The sequence below is a fragment of the Perna viridis genome, chromosome 14, assembly GCF_037379345.1.
Source record: "Perna viridis isolate PV_CMFRI_1.1 ecotype Kerala chromosome 14, ASM3737934v1, whole genome shotgun sequence".
Taxonomy (NCBI): Eukaryota; Metazoa; Mollusca; class Bivalvia; order Mytilida; family Mytilidae; genus Perna; species Perna viridis.
In genome coordinates, this window is record NC_142458.1 from 10,012,464 (window position 1) to 10,031,622 (window position 19,159).

The following is a 19,159-nucleotide window of genomic DNA, read 5'->3' on the forward strand; positions in this document are numbered from 1 at the left end:
GACAGCTGACTATAAATCAATATCTTTACACAAGTATCATGCTGCAAATGTAACAGACAACTTGGAAATAATGGACAAATATCTGAAATTTACCAAATAATTGTTGAACTAATTCATCTTCTGTCACTTTATGTTGTAGACATTAGCTTCTTTGTGTAATCTGTAACTCAAAATTTATCACATATATATGTCATAAATGTGCACCTTTAATTATGGACAAATTAGTCAAATGTTTAATTTGAATTTTCATCCATCAATCTAAAAAAAATGTCTATAATAAGTACATACTTTAAGTACCATGTAATCCATATTGAGGGTTTGTTGATGTATCTGGTATTTTTTACACTTATTCATGAGTTTTTGATGTATCTTGTAACCCTTGTTCAGGAGTTCTTGAGGTACCTAGTAACCCACACGCAGGAGGTCTTTTTTAAACATATGTATGTATTTTATTGCTGACAAATTGTAATGATAATGCAGATCCATACATGTTATCTCCCTTGTCTTCATCATTATGTGACTCTCTTATTGATTTACTGTAGAATAAACCAGGACCTAGTATAACTGATGATGAAGATTATAGAGAGGTTGGAGTTCTAGAACCTCATTCAACAAAGGTGTTCAATTACGTCAGACAGAGTAAGTTTGTTCATATAGAGAGGTTGGAGTTCTAGAACCTCATTCAACAAAGGTGTTCAATTACGTCAGACAGAGTAAGTTTGTTCACATAGAGAGGTTGGAATACTAGAACCTCATTCAACAAAGGTATTCAATTACCTCAGGTAGAGTAAGTTTGTTCACATAGAGAAGTTGGAATAATCCTGTGGCCTATTTGTCAGAAAAAAAATGCAATTAACAGAAATTATCATTTCAAGAAAAAATACCTAATACTATTAAAGTGTATCATGTCTTATTAGATTCTTGCCGTAGTGTCTAGTCAAAAGATTGAGAAAATATTGGTTATCGTTATCATTTTTCGCAATTTAACTTCGCTCTGGTATGTATTATTATTTTTATTGATAGCACCTGAGACAGAGGAGGTCTTGGTTGAATGGATAATTCTGGATTCAGTCAAAGGGGCAGAACTCAGTGAACAATACCAACAAACAAGAGATGTAAAGCTTAACCAAATATTTGATGATACTCCAGAGACCAAGATGTATAGCCACAAGTAAGTATGTAAAGAAGAATCCATATTGAAGGGTAAGTTTTTAAGGATGTAGACCTAGAGTAAGGGACATAACTCTTACAAATTATTGGAATGTTTGCATTTACCATTTTACATCAATCTCATGTAAACATCAAACTAACTTGGACTTATTTCATTCTGTTTCAAATGAAAGCTTGAAAGACATTAGTGAAATTTAATGTGATACAAACATATCAATGATTTCATGAGTTATGTCCCTTACCCTAGGTCTATTTCCTTAAGTGATTGCATAACTGTCTGTGTCAGGAGAGCCTATCTACATTGATTGTGCTGATATATAAATAATTAGTCTATTAAGTACCATTCTTTGCAAGAATCAGGCAGTGGGTGGCACTTCATTTTTGTTTTTGCCTCAAATATATTCAATACATTTAGATTTAACAAACAAAAAGCTATTTATTTATCCTAAAGCTACTGTGATATGGATAATTTTAAACTGCTTATATGAGGAAAGAAATCCCAGCAATTCTTTGCATAGTGCATTTCAACTAAATTTGATCTATCTACATCTTACATAGGCAATCTTAACAAACACTTTGATGGTTATTTGTGGGGGTAATAAATACTTGTATAATGTAATAAAATATCTGTTTGTTTTTCTTCATGTGCCACTTATACATATTTTGCCTGATTCTTAGATGGAGAAGCACTTAGTGGTTTAAGGGTTATTGTATATTTATAATAGTTTTTTTCCTCAAGCTAATACCATAATAAAATATATCACTTACTTTCATTTGTTTTCTGTCAACATCAAAGGGTATGATTACAATTACAGAAGCATGTAAGTGTGAAATATCTGTGTTTTTTTTTCTTCATATGCAACACCTTATACACATTTTGCTTGATTTGTAGGCAGGGAAGTATTAACTTGGCAAAAGAATTAAAATCTGTTTGTCACTGGACTGTCATTTTGAGGCCTAGGATCAAACCTCATGCCTCAATTTCACAAACAAAGTCGTAAATAATGATGTCACAACAGAAAATAGCATTGTGACATCATAACTAATTTCACACTTGCGACTTTTTGTGAGATTGATGTCAGATCTCAAAGTAAAATCTTGTAATTGGAATCAATTGCTCTCCTGTTACATAATTTTTATACTTGTTTTGATCTTTTGCAGTATGATATTACTATACCATAAAGGGGATAGTTTTAGTGGGGTTCTAATTTTGGGATATTTTAGAAGTCAATCTGAAAACACCAAAATATTTTCCACAAAATATGTACTCCGGGCTTAAATACTGATGCACCATTAAGCATTCATCAAAATAAGAAATGACAAATTTTTTGTATACCGGTACCTTTTATCACCATTTTTACACCTGCCATATGTTAATATTCATACTATGCTTTAAATGTAGATTGAACCTTGTAAAAGAGGGATTGGCAAGTACTACAGAATTGTTGCCCACTTTTGAAGATTCTGAAGAGAAGGAAGTAAGCACTAATACATTTATGAGGTCAGAGACCTTTTGTTTGGCAAGTTCATTTGAATTCCACTTGCCCAAATAAAAAAAGAGATAAATCTTTTGTGAATCTTGTTGTATTTGGCATGTAGATTGGTGTAAGTTGGAGATCTTTACAAGTGAGGTTCTATCGATTTATTTATTTACCAATATCAATTTTGCAAATTTACTTTACTATACAATGAACCATAGTGGTGAAATTGACATTTTTCATTCTCAAGATTCCAATCAATCTTATGCTTATGACATCACAACACAAATTGTAAGTACTGGTGTCTAAGGACTGATAAGTAAGTTTTACAATGTAGGACCAATGTAGACGGTAAATAAAAAAGCTAGTAAATTTCAACTTTTATTTAGTTGGAGCACAATTTCATATGAAAGACCATAGACCTGTAATTATAGGTCTATGAAAAGATGCAGTAATAAAACTACTTTTGATGACAATAAAATTTGAAATGGTTACAAAATATTTTTTTTTTTTTGCAAACGGCAAGATTTACGAATAGGCATTCCTTAATTTGACCATGAATCCAATTTGTCTGTCAACAGAGCTGTTATGATATTAATTTATATGGTAACATTTGCACTGTGACACAGCAAATTATATTGTATATTGGAGCTTCTTAGCCTCAGGCAGTCTACCGTTAGTCAATTAAAGTACTGGTCCAGGCCGAGGGGTTACACCACTTGGAGATTCCTAAATTATCTATTGAACAATTAACTACAGATTATTCAATAAAGGAATCATCTACAATTTTACTTCTAAATTGTGTTTTTCTTCATTTCGCTATGTAGTAACTTGTTGATACAGTTATGATATTTATATAGATGTACACTGCTTATGAGGTTAACATGGGTAAGATATAGCATCAATATTATTCAACATGTTTTAAATCACATATTGTGAAAGACAAATAGGAAAACTATGGTGCAATCTGCATGTTTCAAGTTTCAAAAACATTTTATGTGGTTCTATATAATAATGAAGATGTTAAAACTTATGTAACTTCGTGAGGACATAAATTTTTTTTTCTTTCAGAAATTATGATTTTTTAACTATAAGTTCTTGTATTTGTACCATTTCAAAAACTTTTTTTTTAAAAATGTACAAGCATTTCTGTGTTTTAGCTTGGTCATGAATTTACTTATTGAATAAATCATATTCACCTGTTGGGTAGTTAATCGAATAATACAGGATGTGACTGGCATGTTGTTCCATGTGGGTGATATCAAGGTGACAAAATACAAGAAGTAGCTGACATGTCTGTATAATGACAATCATACAACTGTATACAAGGGTTTAGTGTAAATGTTATTTGAAATATTCTTTGGTTTGCTTAAAAAGAACCAACCAATCAGAGAGCTTGTTACAAATTTGATTAAATATTATATGAATAGAGCAGATTTTGTTTTATAATTCTACTAATTGTTTTCAATAATTTACATTTCAGAGTGGGTATAGACTGGATGTGATTAAAAACTCTACACTGATCAACTCATACCTTCTTAAGAAAGGCAGATACCTGTTTCAATTTAAAAGTTATGGCAATTACAGTCCTGAATACATCCTGAAAAGACCGAAATGTCCTGTAAGTTAGGGTGTAGTAGTAGAACTTAGTCATAGTTGTTAACCCTTCCTCTTTAGGAGGGAGAATCCCTCTTTTTGGGTCAATATCCCTCTTTGAGAAAGTCTCCCACATGGGAGACACAAATCTCTCTTTCACAAATTTCTCCCCCAAAATCTCCCTCTAAAAAGAAATATTGCATCAATTACAGGTATGTTCTAAATAGCTTATCAAATAGATACAAATCATGTACAACAAAAGGATTAATTCAACAAATAATTAATCCTTTTGTTGTACTGATTACTTATAAATTAAAGAGATTATCATAATTTTATATCTTTGTCTTACTTGGATTTCTAGCAATATTATTCTTTTTTTTCTGCAAAAAAGGTCAACACACTAAATCTCCCTCTTAGAAAAACTGAAAAGAGGGAGATCTTCCTCTTCAAGCATTCAAAAGGTTAACAGATATGACTTAAGGAGGTAGACCTAGGGTAAGGGACTTAACTATTGAAATCAGTGATATGTTTGTATCATATTCAATTTCACCTTAGTCTATCAAGCAATTATTTAAAACAGAATGAAATCATTCAAGGGTCTGGTAATTTTGACAACCCATGCCGAACATTTTATCAAACTTAGCAGATGTTTTTGTCAGTCTTTTACATGCTCAGATTGAAAATAAACTTAAAAGAAACGTTTGTATGTAGTTATTCTAAGATAAATATTGGAAAGTGTGTTATTTCATCACATACTCTGTCTTTAACAAAATATCTGAGCGAGTGGACGAGTTCAGTTTCGACCACTTATGGATGTTCTAACATGTAAACAAAACATCGTATCTCTCAGACTTTTTCATCACATAGGCAAACAGCGGAAAACTTCTGAGTGATGAAAAAATGTTGATTATTTATAAAAGAAAATCGTGAACATATTTTATATATTGATTTAAATGGTCTGTTGACTTCTGTTTTAGAACGATTCAATCGACAAATTAATAATTACAAACTACGACTGATTCGTAGTTTCAGTTCCATATGCCTTCGTTACCTCTGAAAGATCAGGGGGAAAATGGTGGACTTGTCAATCTTTTTTCATATTTAATCAACTAATAAATCTATGAAAATTCACTGAGTTACTTAAATTAATTCATATACGGGGCTCCATGTGTACTGTTAATTCAATTATACAATCAATTAATCAGTTACAGGTAAATCAGTCACAGGTGGCTGCACATCGGCTAAAATTGACACACACCTGTCAATTAATTTCCAATAGTCAATTAGGAGACTGGTAGACAGGCAGTTTATACACTTAAATAAAACCACGCAGACTGTAATTTATAAGGGTTGACAATTTTTTTATGTCCGATATTGGAAAATTGTCGTCGGTCATTTGCAAAACTTGTCTGTCAATGATCGGCATTTTTGACCGTTTCTGGATCCATGAAATCAATCCAACTTACTTTGATTCTTACTTGGCATTGATGTAAAATGCTGAATACAAACGTTCCTATGATTTGTAAGAGTTGTGTCCCATACCCTAGGTATACCTCCTTAATATGATAAGAAAACTTTTTTTCTGGTATTGAACTACACTGTATTTTGATATGACAGTAATTTAAAGCAAACCTTTCCTTTACAAAAATCCTGTCTATCTCTGATTAGAATGATCTGTCACTTGGTTTGCAGCTGTGATGTTATTTAATTCAAAGATTTTACTAACATGACTCAGACAGCTGAGTGAAAAGCTGCCTGTTAGGCAACTTTTGGAAGGGAATTTATACTTTGAGTTTGGATTCCATTAAGCTTGCATGGCAGTACATCCAACTTCATACTTAGTTTTTTCCGATGCAGTCTGTTTAGCTTTGCTATTTACCCTTTGACCTTGTTTTCTAAGAAAACGCAAGTCACCTGATCACAGTTCTGTTTCACGATCAGCCAAATACTGATAACTTATTGGCGTAAAAAAGCTGTACCGAAAATTTTATAAATTGTGTCCCATGTGTTATTTTCTTGAAAGAAATGTAGAAGCTTAGAAGTAAAAAGAACAAAATTTTACAGTGTCAACTATCTTTTTTTTAAAAATAGTACTTGTTTTCACATATGTTCTTTCAGACATTTTTATACCCACCTAATCTGAGGAAAGGAATGAAGGTGATTACATATACAAAGCATGGTGAAGGGTGAGTAATTGTTTTTAAGTATCAGTCTTTGTAAAAATCAGGTAGTGTATGAAACATGGTATGAAAAAAAAACACCATTTTGATAGTTGAATGTGGTTATTTTCACCATCTGAATCAATGAAAACGGACAAGATTTTTCATATCATTTTGTTAAACTGAGTTAAAATATTGAAATGAACTGAAAACAAGCATTTCAAGGGCAGGTAACTTAGTAAAAAAATTTATCATTTTTCTAAATGTAAAATGATAGAGAAAATTTTTTGTCACAATAATCATGGCTGCCAATGAATGGATCAATTTCAAATTTGGAATATGGCTTTATATAGATAGAACATGTGCTGTAAGGTATTTTGGATGCTGTCTGATATCAAGTAGTGGTATGCATAGAGTAACAGCATGTACAATGTCATATTGAATTTATTAAATACATATTTCAATGATCAGTGGCTATATGGTTGCTAAGCAATATCGTCGTTTAACCTTGAAAAATGTCTTTGAAACAATTATAATTTAATTATCAATATATTCTATATAAAAGTTCATCTCTGTATTGAAGTATGGGTATATTGTTTAAGAATAGAAACCAAGATGTAGAATTGCAGCCAAAGAAATACTTCAATTATCGTTAAAATAAAAATATTAATAAAAACGTTAGAAAATGCAAAAATCTGTTAAATATAATATGAAATATGAACAATTGCAGAGCTGATGATGTGAAGTTTGTGGAGAAGGTTATCAATAAAGTTGATGAAAAGGGAAATTTAGATTTTCTACCAGATGACAATGACGAAGAAGACGACGGAAGTGCAGATAAAATTCCAAAACATTTATTGACTGATGAAGAAGGGAAAGTGTTTGAGAGACTTCATAGGGAAAAGAAGAATGAAGCCAGTGTTGTTTTGTATTCTGGTAATTATTAGTCTTTGTAAAAATCAGACAGGAGGTGATTCATGCATGTTAAAAATCCATCAAATTCACTTTTATTTATTTTTCAGAAACTGCTATATATCACAAATCCAGTTTTTTTTTTAACATTTGGGTGTTGCGCTTTTGAGATAAAATTTATATAGATTGTATTATAAGGAGATTAGTATATACGTGTACTTTGCAAGAGTTATCGTTCTTGATTTTGTTCAATTAGGTTGATTTTAGTGGGAGATAAATATATGACTTTTCTCAAAAGTACAGATCTGAATATGGAAAGAACAACTGTTACATAAAAATACAGCATATGTTGATTGAAAAAAGCATTGTCAGATTGGTGGGTTTTTTTTTCATCATGAATCTGACTTTAATATGGACAGTGTCTGAATTTTATATGGACTGGTACTTAAATAACCTTAAAGAGGACAATGTCATAAGAACAAGGTACGCAATAAAAAGAAATAGCAATCCCCCCCCCAAAAAAAAAAAGGACATGTAAAGAGAATAGGTATGGTGTAAATGTCAAAGAGACAACCCCCCATTGGGATGAAAAGATCAGCCCAAGGCCACCCATTGGTCTTCAATGAAAGATGAGGAAACATTCATACCACAGGGCAGGCTTTTTGTACTGCACTAGACTTTTTACAATTAGGCTTCTGGAACAGGGTTATCTTGCTACAAGTCAATAGGATTATCAAGGTGTATCCATCTGATCAATTAGTCATAATTTTCCTTTTCTTTTTCATCTACCAGGGACTTGACTTTTATGAGCAACTCATCAGGTGTTTTTAGAAAAGCAGAGGATGCTTACCCTACAGGTGCACCTGGTGCTCCTAGTTTTTAGTGGAGTCCAAGTTGGTCATTTACTTTTATTTCTTTGTTTTTTTTGTTTTTTTTATGTTCTTTGTTGTTTGTGTCTGTTTTCCATGTCTGGTCTTTGTCCCTGGATTGTGTTCTTTTGATTGCTGCTAGAATCTTGGTTCCTGTGTTTATCTTTTGTATGATAGAGTTGTCTTATCCATGAATTTAAGACTACAAACTGATAACTTTTCCCTAAACCACAAACACTGGTACCCACATATAAAGGTACGATCACAGTATGTGGTTTTATTGGCTGAACATTTCATTTTTTGTTGTAATAATGAATGATTTTATTTTTGTGTGATATAGTTTTTGTGATCCCAGAATATGCCATATATATGAGATATACACATAAGAAAGAATAATTCTAAACTTTTTGGGTAACAAATTACATGTTTTTATATAATATTTTCTCCCTTTGGGGTCAACTACCCCAGGGATATAGAGAAAAATTTAAATCTACCTAAATAAAACCACTTGTACTGTATGCAAGAAAAAAAGTCTTAGATTGTGTTCGAATTGATTATTCATGTAATTTACACGTAAATTATTTAACAGACATGTGCACATTTAGTTTTACTCAGTGAATGTAATTTTATCTGTGTTCAAAGGAAATATGGCTGTCTTTAATTTCATACCTTGCTTTTCAGGTTCTAAAGACTTTGGAATGTATTTAGAAAAAACTTTTGTGATGGCTCCTGTTAACTTGATTACTAAGGTAAAGGTAATATATGGAAAGTACCTGAACCAATCATTTTGGTTTTGTTTTTTGTTTTTTTATTTTTGCAATCTGTCATCAGTTTTTAACAATGCAATTACAGGTCAGTCATTAATCAGTAAAAAACAATTATCAAAACCTGAAATAACTTGATTTTTGTAATCACATAATTTGTTAATTTATAACCAAAAAAAAAAAAATAAAAAATAGAATTTTGTAAACTACTCTTTAAATGAAAGTCTTTCCAATATAAAGTTTTTAAATAAATTGATTTAGTCATACATGTAATTCATTTCACATAGCATAACTCAGGTTGGATCGTTCACCAGTTATAAATGCATTTTGGTCATAATTATCAGACTTATTCTTTAAAAACTGAACAATTTTCCTGCTGGTATACACAGGCAAATATTTTTCACATGAAATTCATGTTAATCGAGCTTCACATGAAATTCATGGGAAATTCACATGAAATTGACTTAACACAAATATCATGTGAACATTTCATGTGAAATTCATGTTAAGGCTTGATACACCCAAAGTTTATTTGCTCAATTCAGGTGAAAATCATGTGATAATGGTGTGAAAATCATGTGAAATAATTTCTCACTATTATACATTTATTATGTTAGAACCATATCTTCTAAATATGTATTTGGATTGATGCATAATGTGAGGCACATTTTTTCGTCTATCAATAAATTTGCTCTCAATCACCATTAGTCAGCCATTGATATTCATTTGAAGTATAAATACAAGCCTAAAGGGAACAGGTGTACCGTGTGCAGATGATGCTACTTTTCATCTTTTTAAGTTTTCGTCAACCTGTACTATGCAGTATACTTAACATGTTATTTAGGTTTCCCCGTATTAAATATAAGTGTTTGTAAGAATCAGGCAAAATGGGAAAAAAACAGAAACATGCATGTCAAAACCCCACCAATCTGTCACAATATGATTTCACTCAAGGATGCTTTCTCTATTTGAAGACCATTATTTGATCTCTGCATCACTGGTTTTGCTCTGAAATTTTTCAATAGAATGTTAGAAAATGAGGTTTTTGCCAGAGTTATCTGCCCTTGAAATGTTCATTTTCAGTGCATTTCAATGAAATTAAAACTCAATGCACCAACATGATATAGACAATATCATCTATTTTCCTTGATTCTGATGGTGCAAATATTCAAAGAAAACTATCAAAATGATGTTTTTTTTTTTATACCATATTTCACCCGCTGTCTAATTCTTACAGAGATGGACATTTAATCATTTACAGAAAAGATTGCAAAGACTTGTGCAGTGAAACCTGACTAACTGAACCCCTTTTGGACTTAAAAATTTCTTAAGTTCTGACAGGTGTTCGGTTTAACAAGGTCAACAGAAAATTATATTTAAGGAGGTAGACCTAGGGTGAGGGACATAACTCTTAAAATCAGTGATATGTTGGTATCATATTCAATTTCACCAAAGCCTTTCAAGCTTTCCTTTGAAACAGAATGAAATCAGTCCAAGTTGATTTGATGCTTACATGATATTGGTATAAAATGGTGAATACAAACGTTTAAATGATTTGTAAGGGTTGTGTCCCTTATCCTAGATCTGACTCCTTAAATTGATATAATGGTTTAAAAAGAGCCTGATTTAAACAGATGTTATTTTAAAATGTTTTCTCTTCAGGGTGGAGGAAATGCATTAAAACTACATGATCCTGATTGGAAGAATAGAGTGCTAATTGCCCATAGCTCATGTTTTCAAGTGGTCACTCGCCCAACCGTCCAGGAACATATGATAACACAACACTCCCGTCATCTCTTGGAATGGTCGATTAAAGACACTTGGAAGCCCGAAATGCCATTCTCAATTGTTTATCTTCCGACAAAGTTAGACGTGCATGCATTGAAATATCCCCAGGCCATAAACATGTACAAAGATGTTAATGTCCATAAACTTTGTTGTATTCATGGTATGAACTTCTGAATACTAAGTAGGATACTCAAAACTTTACTGTACCCCTGCCCCATTAGTTGAGGGGGTATACTTTATTACTTCTGTGAGTCATCCATATCACATTTTTTATATTCCCCTCTTGTGTTAGAGGTGATTGTCCTTCCTTCTGTCCATCTGTACTTTCTTCCTTCTGTTACACAGGGGGACACTTCTCCAATCTGTTACCCTCCAAACGTTTTTGATGACTTGGTTTACATTTTTACAATATACTAAATATGGGGTGCAGGGGTATCACTAATGGGCATTGACTCTGATTTCATGTTTACAGACATCCAATTTCAACATTTTTATGCACCTATTTGCTATGATGGATGAATGGTATTTTATACTCAGAAATTTTCTTCTTTAAAAAAAAAAAAAAACAAGAATATTTGTTTATTTGAGAAAATCCTGATAAAAATTGCAAATGTGAATTATGTATACAATATCAGTAATACTGTCCTGTGAATTGCAAAAATTGCAAATGTGAATTATGTATACAATATCAGTAATAGTGTCCTGTGAATTGCAAAAATTGCAAATGTGAATTATGTATACAATATCAGTAATACTGTCCTGTGAATTGCAAAAATTGCAAATGTGAATTATGTATACAATATCAGTAATAGTGTCCTGTGAATTGCAAAAATTGCAAATGTGAATTATGTATACAATATCAGTAATATTGTCCTGTACATGCTTTACAAAATACATGATGAACCATTCACAATAGAAATGGAAGCTTACACAAATCTTGTGCTGTATTATAATTTCCTGTCTGTACTAAACACTATAAAGAATGCACAATACAAATAGAAGCTTACACCATTCATGTGCTGTACTTTGTATTACATTTATCTGTCCATGCTAAACACTAATTAAAATGTGCAATAAAAATGGAAGCCTATACCATCCATGTGTTGTACCTTGTTTCATTTGATTTCAGATGACTTGTTGAAATACAGCTACATAGAACTTAAAGGGCATCACCCTAAAGTGAAAATAACCTACGACTCAGACTATATTCAGGGAGTTATGGTACAAGGTAAAACTTATGTATAATTTCCGACAGTTCTTTTGGAATAAAGGGAAGGTGTTATAGTGTTGCATGATATTTTAATCCACAATTTCAGTTCATCAGTGAATTATTTGTTTGGGTAACCCTGTTTTTATTCAAAATTTGTTAATTTCTTTATCTTGCTTCAAAAAATTACTAATAATACACATAGCTTGTTGGACCTAATTAATTCTACCCACCTCTTTTGACGACCACAAAAAATATGTTGAAATAGGTGGTAATAGAATTGTTTCATTATGGCACCCCGTACTTATATTTATTTCAATTTGTAAATATCTTGTATAATTTAGTTGATATCTTCTTTTTTTTTGTAACACAATTTTATAAAATATACATCATATAATGTACAGTTCATGATATATCTTGTAAAATACATAAGATATCTCATAAAGTATATAAGATATTTAATCAAATTCATAAGATATCTCATAAAGTATATAAGATATTTAATCAAATTCATAAGATATCTCATAAAGTATATAAGATATTTAATCAAATTCATAAGATATCTCATAAAGTATATAAGATATTTAATCAAATTCATAAGATATCTCATAAAGTATATAAGATATTTAATCAAATTCATAAGATATCTATTAAAGTATATATGATATCTTAAGTACTTTATGAAATATCATATAAATTTTGTTTATAAGATATATTGTATAGTTTATGAGATATCTTATGAAGTTGATAAGATATTTTATTAACAAGATTATATAAGATATCATATCTTCTATCTTATTTCTCATAAACTTTATAAGATATCTTATTAAAAAAAATATAATATACCTACTAAATTATATAACATATCTACAACTTGGAATTAATTATTAATATAAATATGGCTTACTGTATTCCATGCTGTCAAAGTTATTGTTGTTATTGAGTTTGTCCAAAAAAAAATATTTTCATTGATTGTAATACGAAAGAAGAGATTTGTCAGTATTGAAATAATTATCATTTTAGATAATGCTGATATTTGCAGATTAACCTGTCCTAGTGAAGGCAGGTGTTTGTTTCATTATGTTCAAAATGCATTACCGGTAATTGAAACTCCTGGCAAAAGGAGACTTTTAATGAAGATGCCTGTTTTAGGTAGGTTTCTTTGCATGTACTTGCATGGTTGATGACTAAGCTCATGTACTAATTTTCAGATGGGGTTTCACACAAGGTGTACAAGTTCAACAATCCAAAGCAGACATCCATACACTTCATGGCTGTGGCTGGCTCTCCACCAACCAAACCTGTTCCTGTTGGATATAGTTATGGTAACATCTTTCAGGCTTGGAACTACATAGCTCTACTGACACATAAGGTAGGGATAGGTATCATGCTTGTAGTCCTTATTTTGCCCCTCCCTATGTACAGTACCTGAACAGTCCACACAACTAAAATTGTGATTGGTCATCAATCACCAATCAGGTTCCAATCAATAATCGATCCGTCAAACTAATCCAATAAACCACAGAGCTGTCATTGTATTTTATTGATTCCGTTGTTTCGTTTGTAAATTTTTGCACATATTTACATAATTCAATAGATTTAAACATCACTTAATTATTTTTTTTTCTACGTCTGGTCTATTTCTAACAAAAATACAATGTGGATTTAATATGTTAAATTTAAGGTAAATTCAATATGGTAGTTTATTGAATTCTTTCCTATGGAAATTCTTTGATTTACATGAACCGATTATCCCTTATTTTACACAACAAACTAAAATCAGATCTATCACCGGTCACCGGTTACCGATCCATCACTGATCAATCAGTCAGCGGTCATTGATCCGTCAAATAGTTGCTTTGTATACATATGCAGTACGACTGGAAGTTGTGTTTAAGTGTATCTAATGATATGTTGCCCGATGTCTGTTGCAATGAAAACTTTCCCGCCAAAAGTTTTAAATTTTCTGATTTGGTTGAGATTTGGTTTTCAGAGTAAAACTGACATGGCAAGTGCAAATTTTGTGTTTTGAGATTTACCTGTTGCCTGGACAATTGATTTTCCCGCCAAAATTCCAAGATGCTCCAATTTGAATAAAATTTGGCTTTTAGAGGGAAAATGATATAAGCAATCTAAATTTTTTTTTTTCGAGTCTGATCGGAGTCACAGATGAGGCTCATTTTGGGAGCCCTTCAGGATCCTTTAGATCATAATTATCTCTTGTTATATATTCCTAATGTGCACTTTCTATTTCAAATGTAATCTAAATCAATTTGGAAGTCAAAAGCTTCTTATTATTAAATGGGGGTATTGGGGATATCAGTTAAGTGAGCATGGCTCACTGTTTTTCTTGTTTACAGGAAGTTAAAAAGTTTTTTGTGAGTAAATATAGATTCTACTTCATTATTAAGTTGCTTAAATTATCTCTCTACATCTGATTTTACCCGAGAGAATGAATAAAAATAAGCTGAAAGAGAATCTATATTTATTCCCTTGAAAACCTACAAAAAATGTTTAATGGCAGGAACTTTCTTGAGAAATTTAATCACTACCCAGTAGTTTAAAAGTCATTTGTAATCACTGTCTTAGAATTAGAGAAGATTCATTCTTAAGCTCTTCAAAGAATTTATTCCTTTGAAATGACAATCAATTCTTAGTTTTATTTCTTTGTATTTCAGCTGAAGTTACCCACCTTAGATGTTCTACAAGGGACAAAAGGAGACCTTAGTTTTGAACATGTGAGTTGACACATTTGTTAATAAGTACCAATCCACATAAAATTCAGGCACTACCAATAGTAAAGTGATTCATGGTGAAGAAAAACCCACCAAACAAACGATGTTTTTATTAGTCTTCATATGCTATACCTTCACATAACAAACCTTTCTGCATTCAGATTTGCTATTTTTAGAAAATCATACATTGATCTCCCACTAAAATCAACCAAATCAAGCCAAATCAAGAATGATAACTCTAGCAAAGTGCAAATTTTATGTACAATCTAAATGATGTTTATCTCAAAAGGGCAAAAACCAAATGAAAAACTAAGACTGGTTATGTGATCAGTTCCTGTTTCTGAACAGGTAATAAAACTGAATTCGGTGGGTCTTTGACATGCATGAATTACCTTCTTTCTGATTTTTAGAAAGACTGCTACTTTCACATGACAACAATCTTCAGCATTCAAATCTGTACTTTTAAGAAAATCATATATTCATCTCCCACTGAAATCAACCAAATCAAGCCAAATCAAGAACAATAACTCTTCCAAAGTGCAAATTTCATGTACTATCTATATGATTTTTATGTGTAATTATTCATTCCAATCTGTCTGCTCTTAGAAGATAATCAACATTTAAAATCCAAGATGCTATTGTATTTTAGTGTTGTTTACAGTGTTATCTCCCTTGATTTTGAAATTTCCAGTGCATTCAATATAATTTTTATCTCCTAAGAACACATGCATGTTATTTGAAGAACTGAATGTTAATTTCTGTTTACTATGGCAATTCAAACAAAATATCCAAAATAAAAATATGTAGGTTTTTCACCCATGAATCACATTTTGCATGATTCTTAGCTGGAGTACATGTACTACTTAAATATAAATACTTGTAATTTATTTAGTATAATATAGATAAAAATTTGAACAAAGAGTTAAAAAAAAGATTATGAAGAAAGAAATCAAATCAGAGTGTTTTAAAGTTTACTTTTTTTAAATCATGTCAATACTACATATATTTTAGGTGAATTAATATCTCATACCTGTCAACTTACACATTTTTTTTTAACATGTTTTAACAATTTTACCATATGTCTTGGTAACTTGATTTTTCAGGTTAAATTTGTCCCAAAAGCTGTTTTTGTCAAAATAACTTGTAAAACTCAGAATTCAAGCCCCTCAATTGGTGTTTCAATCTCATTTCCTTGATTAAAAGAGTCATAAATCTGACAAAATGAAAATATTAATTGTTGTTTAAACAGGTAAGAGTATGTTTCATGAGAGGTAAATAATCTCCAGTGAGCAGTCAGCTGGTCAGGGTTTATAATGATGATTGAAAATTAGAAAATTAATCCCTATTGTATCCAAAAAATGTCCATTCATATGTTGTCCCACCTAAAAACCCTCATGGAGATTTTCAAAAGCTGGCAGGCATGATTCCTTATTATATTTACTAAATTATGATTGTCAATAATGTTTTATATGGATTCCATAGAATATCAAATACATTTTGTTGTTTGATCCAACAGCATAGATCTGAGCAGGGACCCTTTCAAGTTCACATATATACCTCAATTTCTCAAAGCTTGTATAAGAGAGATCTTTAGAAAAACATCTGCTGTTTTAAATATATTGGTTTATATCAAGAAAAATAAAATGATCTAAATCTCTCTTATGAAGCTCAGAGACATCTAAAAAAATTTGGAAAAATAGATGAGAACCTAGGAATTTTCTTATGATGGCCTTGGTCAGCTTTAACTTGATGTTTTTGTTTGATTCTTTTTTAAAATTTGATATGCAGCTTCAGTATGAGTGGATACACTGTGTATAGAACAATAGTCTTGATCACAAAACAACTTCCCTTTTGAAGTGCCTGAGACTTCATAGCCTAGTAGGTAAATGCTCTGTTTTAAGGAGGGGCTAAACTGAGGTTGGGTTGTAAGGCTATTAAGTGTTGGCATTGGTCCATTGATTCATTTTTTTACCCTGCCACATGAAGTGGAAAGGTTTTATCTCATTCCGTCTGAAAAGTTTGTGTCTGTCTATCCCTTTGCTGTTTTCAAAATGATAACTTGAGAAAGATGTTTACAAAATGCTGGAATTTTTAATTGACAATATATTTGTCCAGTGTGGTGGACATGTTTTTCAACAAACGGTTGGCATTCCAATGGGAACATATTGTGCTTCTTTACTTGCTGACCTATTCCTTCACTCTTATGAGGCTGACTTTATAGCTGATCTGATCCAAAAGAAAGAATATTGTTTGGCTAGATCTGTACAACAGGCAACATCCCTTCAGTACCTGTGTATGGAGTGTTCATATCACAACTCATACGTTATGCCAGAGCTTGCCGAAACTATGCAGACTTTTTGTATCTCGCTGGAACTCTAATGGATAGGCTTGTGGAATAGGGTTATGTTACTACAAGATTGAAGTCATCACTACAGAAGTTTTATGGTTGTCATCGTGAACTCGTGGATTGTTTTGGTATATCCGTCTGCACCATGAAAACTGATTTATTCAACGGGTCATAGTTTTCCTTTCCTCATTTGTCTTCCCCAGACTTGACTTTTTATGAGCAACTTGGAGGGTGTTTCTAGAAAAGCAGAGGAAGCTTACCCTACAGGTGCACCTGGTCCTTGCTCCCAGTTTTTAGTGGAGTCCGAGTTGCTCATTTGCTTTTGTTACTTTGTATGTATGATTTTAGTTTGTTGTGTATGTCTGTTTTCCATGTCTGGTCTTTGTCCCTGGATTACATTCTTTTGATGACCGCTATAACCTTGGTTCCCTCGATTACTCTTTCAATGTTATTTTTGTGCCGTGCAACATTATTGGTGGGGGGGGGGGGCATATTGTTTTAACCCTGTCCGTCCATCCATCTGTATGGTATTTAGGGAGGGTACAGAGTTGATACTTTGCAGAATAATTATATATGAATTGAAGATGTGCATAATATCAGGGTTTTCATTTTTATCAATATTCAATATTTTTTATGAATGGTTGGATTTAGTCACTTTGTCACCATTTTGAGTGAATAGGTTACATGTTAGTCACTTTGTCACCATTTTGAGTGAATAGGTTACATGTTTGTTCTGGATAACTCCTTCAACATTATTTAGATTAGGAAGTTGATTATGTATATATGGATTGAAGATGTGCTTATTATCTTTTGATTTTTATCAATATTTGACATTTTCTTGAATAGTTGCATGGACTTAGTTATTTCGTCAGATCATAAAACTGTCACCATTCTAAAGAATTAAAACTTGTAAGTATAAATTGACTTTAATATATGTCAGAAAATTACCGCTATAACCTTGGTTCCCTTGATTACTCTTTCACCATTATGTGGTGAGGTATCACTTCATGTTTCATTATTATTTTCTGTTTTCAGGTTGAATTACTGCTTTATCAACTTCTACAGTCTTATGCTTCTTTATGTGGATTATATGCTACTCAGTATGGTGGTCTGGCTTTTCAATCAGCGCCTGATGACTTTTCAGAATGGATGAAAGATATGTGGGGAAGGGAAACTACCATTAAAGAAATTCATGACATGACAGATCCTTTAGAGGAAGTTTTTGCCTACAGATTAGGCAACTATCTTGCTTGCAGGGCTCATGGGTTGTGCAAAGCTGATTATATTAAGTTGCCTAACTATTCCTTGGAAGGGAAACTCTACAAGCCATATATTTCTGTGGTTGATGCTTTGTCAATTCGTAGCCAGTCCCTGAGCCAGCCCATTCCAAGTGACATGTTCAGAGTGATGATGAATTTACGATCAATTTCCATTGTTGATGTTACTTTAGACAACACTGAAATCCCAAAAGATATAGCCATGTGCAAATCCCTTGAGATAATAATTTGGAGTAACATTAGGGGACTGACTAAGTTACCAAAAGATGTGTTTTGCCCTCCAAACCTGACATCGGTCTATATTGACAACTGTCCTATAAAATCTCTTGACATCACTTGGCCTACCAGCAGTAAAATGAGGTCATTGACATTAAGGGGACTTTTGGTGGAGAACATACCAGCTGGTATAGGGAACTTTGCCATCCTGGAGGAACTGAGATTGGATTATAACCCGTTGACAACTTTACCCATGGAGATTGAAAAGTTGACTTGTCTGAAGCTTCTAAGTGTTAAAGGTATTTAAGGCCAATCTTGAAAAAAAAATCTTTTGGCTATGTTAGTATATAATCTTCTTTGTTCATGTTAATTTTATTTTTGTATACATTACTTCTATAGTTTTAACTTTGAACTCTTAAAAATAATGAGAGACACATTCTCATGAGGGGTGGTGTCTAGGGGTCTTGTGTTGTGATATCCCCTCTGGTGAAGCAATATTTAAATCTGGATATTTTTTTTTTTGCCGAATAGCCCCCTTCCAAACCCTTTAAATATATAACTATGGGCCTGATACATCATTCATCATTTACAGGTCACATAATCACTGCATCTCTGCCATGCACATGATATATCTATATATG

At 31.9% G+C, this 19,159-nt stretch overlaps 1 protein-coding gene across 2 annotated transcripts in view; it reads left to right on the forward strand.

The window, feature by feature from the left end:
• LOC148598160 (uncharacterized) overlaps window positions 1-19,159 on the forward strand; it is a 107,864-nt gene that overhangs the window by 45,903 nt on the left and 42,802 nt on the right. For both annotated transcript variants that reach the window (XM_088562602.1, XM_088562603.1), the window contains 12 exons: window positions 543-639; window positions 1,024-1,171; window positions 2,573-2,648; window positions 4,132-4,269; window positions 6,363-6,430; window positions 7,134-7,339; window positions 8,866-8,933; window positions 10,611-10,896; window positions 11,866-11,964; window positions 13,155-13,315; window positions 14,622-14,681; window positions 18,061-18,817. In XM_088562602.1, the coding sequence (XP_088418728.1) occupies window positions 543-639; window positions 1,024-1,171; window positions 2,573-2,648; window positions 4,132-4,269; window positions 6,363-6,430; window positions 7,134-7,339; window positions 8,866-8,933; window positions 10,611-10,896; window positions 11,866-11,964; window positions 13,155-13,315; window positions 14,622-14,681; window positions 18,061-18,817 (2,164 nt within the window). The remainder of the gene's footprint in view (window positions 1-542; window positions 640-1,023; window positions 1,172-2,572; window positions 2,649-4,131; window positions 4,270-6,362; window positions 6,431-7,133; window positions 7,340-8,865; window positions 8,934-10,610; window positions 10,897-11,865; window positions 11,965-13,154; window positions 13,316-14,621; window positions 14,682-18,060; window positions 18,818-19,159) is intronic.